Source organism: Priapulus caudatus, unplaced genomic scaffold (genome assembly GCF_000485595.1).
Source record: "Priapulus caudatus unplaced genomic scaffold, Priapulus_caudatus-5.0.1 Scaffold1229, whole genome shotgun sequence".
Lineage (NCBI taxonomy): Eukaryota > Metazoa > Priapulida > Priapulimorpha > Priapulimorphida > Priapulidae > Priapulus > Priapulus caudatus.
The window spans coordinates 1-4289 of NW_014578290.1; the positions used below are offsets into that span (position 1 = coordinate 1).

General features: G+C 47.0%; 1 protein-coding gene across 1 annotated transcript; it reads right to left on the bottom strand.

Moving 5' to 3' along the window:
- Positions 1-325: 325 nt before the first annotated feature.
- Positions 326-1761, bottom strand: LOC106815892 (serine--tRNA ligase, cytoplasmic-like; the record flags this gene model as incomplete). The annotated part of the gene is made up of 4 exons (XM_014820422.1): positions 1516-1761; positions 991-1061; positions 471-554; positions 326-360 (listed from the first exon to the last, which is right to left on the bottom strand). Coding segments are annotated over exons 1-4 (326 nt in total), but the record flags the coding sequence as incomplete, so codon positions are not given.
- Positions 1762-4289: the final 2528 nt, after the last annotated feature.

Here is a 4289-nt window from a genome sequence, read left to right on the forward strand (position 1 = left end):
CGGCTCGACCAGCGGAGCGCGATGGAGAGATGGCGGGCAGGCTGTGCTTGTATGCTGCGTGATGGTGAAGGGCGGTCTGCCGAGAGAAATATAGAGAGAAGGGGCCTCAGCGCGGGTTACGATAGAGAGCGTGTCAGAGGCAGAGAGAGTGAGAAGAGAGGAAGAGAGAGAGAAAAAGCGAGAGAGAGAAGAGATAAGAGAGAGAGAGAGAGAAAGAGAGAGAGAGAGAGTGAGAGACGAAAGAGAGAGAGGAGAGAGAGAGAGAGGAGAGAGAGAGAGACGAGAGAGAGAGAGAGAGAGACAGAGAGAAAGAAAGAAAGAGAGCTGATGCAGCTTCTTGATCTGCGTGACGGTGAGGGCCTGCGAGAAAAAGATAGAGAGAAGCCATATGTGGTTAGGAGAAGAGAGGGAACTTGAGGGAGAGATAGAAAGGGGGGGGGGGCTATAATAGATAGATAGAGAAACCCCACCTGAAGTGTCTCTGTTGTCAAGCTTTCGAGGTTAGCCTCCAAGTCGTTAGGTAGCAAATCACTGTCTCCAACTGGTTTTTGTTTCTGTGCCAAGAGATAATACAAAGTCAAATTACATGTGTGAAACGCAAAAGATTTGCCTAACATTCTAGCATCACCAACATAGGGGCCTACACTGCTACACACATCCAGAAATTTGCATAGTATTCATGGCGAAATATGCACCTCGGTACCAACCAGCCAGTTTCATGCATATTTGACACAATATACGCACGTCTAATTGTCATATTTATTAATGGTAGAAAGCTTCCAGTAGTGTAGTATAACGGTAGATACATTATTGCACCCAACACAAGATGGGTGGGTGTACTGAATTACACCCTACTCTCGTGTTCGGTTAAATTATTGCATCTATTGTAGCGGATGCCACGGGCGTTTTAACATCGACTGTATCTAAACATAACGTCAATCATTGACGGTCAATGGGCTCACAGTAGCGTTCACGTGATTATAGTATTACCTTCATCTTATCACCTATCGTCTTGCTGCAAAGATTCTTTAACCGGTTCCACAGATCTGTCTGGAATCTCACTACAAGTGCAAATATAGAGAAACGATTACTATCTATAGACCAATAGGGAGACCACGATATGGTACATATAGCAACGCAGATGTGTCGTTGAGACCACCTGAAAGGGATAAGTGGATGAGCGGAAGAAGGACGAGAGGGCGACAAAGAATTAGATAGCGGGATGGAGTGGAGGCGGAGATGAGAAGGCTGGGAGTAACGGAGAACGATGCGGCCGATCGAGGAAAGTGGAGTAGAATCATCAACAGGGAGGTCAGCCCTTAGCTGACGTCTCAGCGTGGATCATCCGCATGAGACTACGACAAAGAAGAAGAAGAAAGAAGACCTAAAAGGGATAAGTTACAGGCACAAGATATATAGTATTCATTGCGTTTTTAGTTTTAAATGTACATGTTTGCTTGCGCAATAACTTAATGCCTACGTCTACGACTACAGGCTACACCGCGAATACATTACATTTTCGCCATGTGGCGTCTGCATCCAAGACCTTGTCTACAAGTGTCACGTCATCAAATCGTTTAGCTTGATTTTCCCTTATCTTGGCTGGGTCTCCTCCTTTCTCGGCACGAAATAACTCGATGTCCAGCACCATACTTGTTTAATTTAATGTAAATTTAACTTCTGATACACCGGCAAAGTTGCATAAAATTGCATCAGATAGTTTCAAGCGATAGACAGCTAGTGGAGAGCTTGACCGGATAGTGCTAGGTGGCTGTACTTTAAGGGAGAGAAAGAGCACATGACATGTGTTGGTGGTATATATCCCAGAAAAGGATTACCACAGCTCCACCTATTACATAATGTGCTGTCACCACAGGGGCGGATCCAGGATTTTTGGAAAGGGGGTGTTCAGAAAGAAATAAAGGGCACTTTTTCCTGCTTACTTTTTCTGGTGTTTTAAAAAGCTGCCGAAGGCCATTTATGTGGGGTTTGGGGGACCTCCCCCAATATTTAAAAAAAAAATTCGACTTCTATGGCTTTTCTCCACTTCGTACTCTATCTGTGCCTGTATCCCCCCCCCCCCCCCCCCCCGCTATCTACGCCCCTGCTTACCTCGCTAGCTAAGTACGACTAGTCGTACACTGCACTATCTCCAGTGGGTGCCGGGTGTCGCGCGAAAATTCCTGACGTGTGCGAAATACATGATATAGGATGCGTATGCGCATGCGTGCCTACCTGACCCATCACAGCTCATCTTTGTGTTACGATAAGTTGTGTACACTTGGACGAACACAAACTGTCAATTGAAGGTTTGTATAAAAATCTCTCTCTCTCGCTTTCTTTCTCTCTCTCTCTTTCTCTCTCTCTCTCTCTTTCTTTCTCTCTCTCTCTCTCTCTTCTCTCTCTCTCATTTCTATCTCTCCCTCTCTCTCTCTCTCTCTCTCTCTCTCCTCTCTCTCTCTCTCTCTCTCTCTCTCTCTCTCTCTCCCTCTGTGAGCTGCCCTTCACTCTCTTATCTCTCTTTCCTTCTCTTCTCTCTCTTTTTCTTTCATCACTCTCCCCCCTCTCTCTCTCACTTCCTCATATCTCTCTCCCCTTCCCTCTCTCATCTCCCTCTAATCGCTTGCTCTCTCTCTCCCCTCTCTCATCACTCTCTCTCGATCTATCTTTCCTGCAGGCTATGACGAGGTCATCCCCTTCGTGAAGCCGGCTCCAATAGACGAGGCTGTGACGAAGAAGCAGAAGAAGCAGAAGGAAGGATCACAGCAGGAGAGCAAGAAGTCTGCGGCGGGAGAAGCCGGAGATGTGAGAGGGAGAGTCGTAGTGGCGCGACGACGGTTGCCGTGGCGACCGTCCTCCGGCACGCTTCGGCGCACATGTCCAAGCGTTAAGCCGGCGCCCCCCGGTCGCGAATTTTTTTTTTCCTACACGTTATATCCATTGGGCCTTGATTATCTTATGGCTTGATATACGCATATCAGCCTTCCGCCATCATACTTAATTTCCGTATATCAAGGAATGATTGCCAAAAATTCTAACCCTAACCCTAACCCTAATCCTAACCCAACCCTAATCCTAACCCCAACCCTAACCCTAACAATCCTAACCCCAACCCTAACCCTAACCCTAATCCTAACCCCAACCCTAACCCTAATCCTAAACCCTAACCCCGAAAACCAACACTAACTATAAAAAAACTACTATTACTAACCAAACTATAAAAACAACTATATAACATAGTATATATATAACTATATACACAATACTCTAACAAGCTATACTAACTAAACTATACACAAACTAATCGGCTTATATACTATCTATCGTATCCAAAACACTATCTATGTTGGTGCGTCAAATACAAAAGCAGCCAATCAGCTAGGAGGCCCGATGGATATAACGTGTAGGAAAAAAAAAAATTCGCGGCCCCGGCCGCAGATACTACTGCTCACTTGTTTGTGTCGCTTGTTACGTGTCGTGTTGTATGTGTTTCGACCAAGCCTGCCTATTGAAATAAACACAAGCATTTATGAAGCCATCTGATTATCTTGTTGTATTTGTTTCATCTCCTTTTTACCCATATGCAGCATATAACTGTTCATGCCTAGATAATACGACGAATATTTCCTCTCCTTGCAGTACGGACTGAAGAAAATTGCATAATATAGCTTGCTGAGAGAGACGAGAGAGACGAGACTGAGCCGAAAGAGACTGGACGACGACGATGACGAGACGGAGAGAGAGACAAGGGTGTGGAGCACTGAAGAAGGGCTAAGCCCGAGGGACAAAGGGCGGAGGCGGGGGGAGGCCGACTGCGCGAACCACGCGGATGAAAGTATTTAGTATTTGCACCTACAGGCTTTAGCTGGCGCTCTCCTATTATAAAGCCACAGGTCTTACTTGATAACAATTTATTACATAAAAATCTATGCTGCACGGTACCCTAACCATAGTTAACATGTGGGGCTGCTACCGTCGTTGAGGGAGGTGCAACACGGACTGCGGAGGAGTGGCGGGTAGCGTCCGTCTACCATGTTCATGAGGGAGGCGTGAACGTGTGAGAGTGACGGAGGGAGAGTCCCCTACCGATCGTCGAGCGGGTAGTCGTGATTTCGTTCGAGACGTGAGCAGGCAGAGGTCCCCTACCATTCGTGAGGGAGGGTGAACGTCGTCGGAGATGTGGGAGGGAGAGTCCCGCTACCTCCGTGAGGGGAGGTGAACGTGTGAGGAAGTGGTCGTAGAGCGGAGGTGAATCGTTTGAAGTGGGGGGGCGGCTGGGCAGCGGGAAG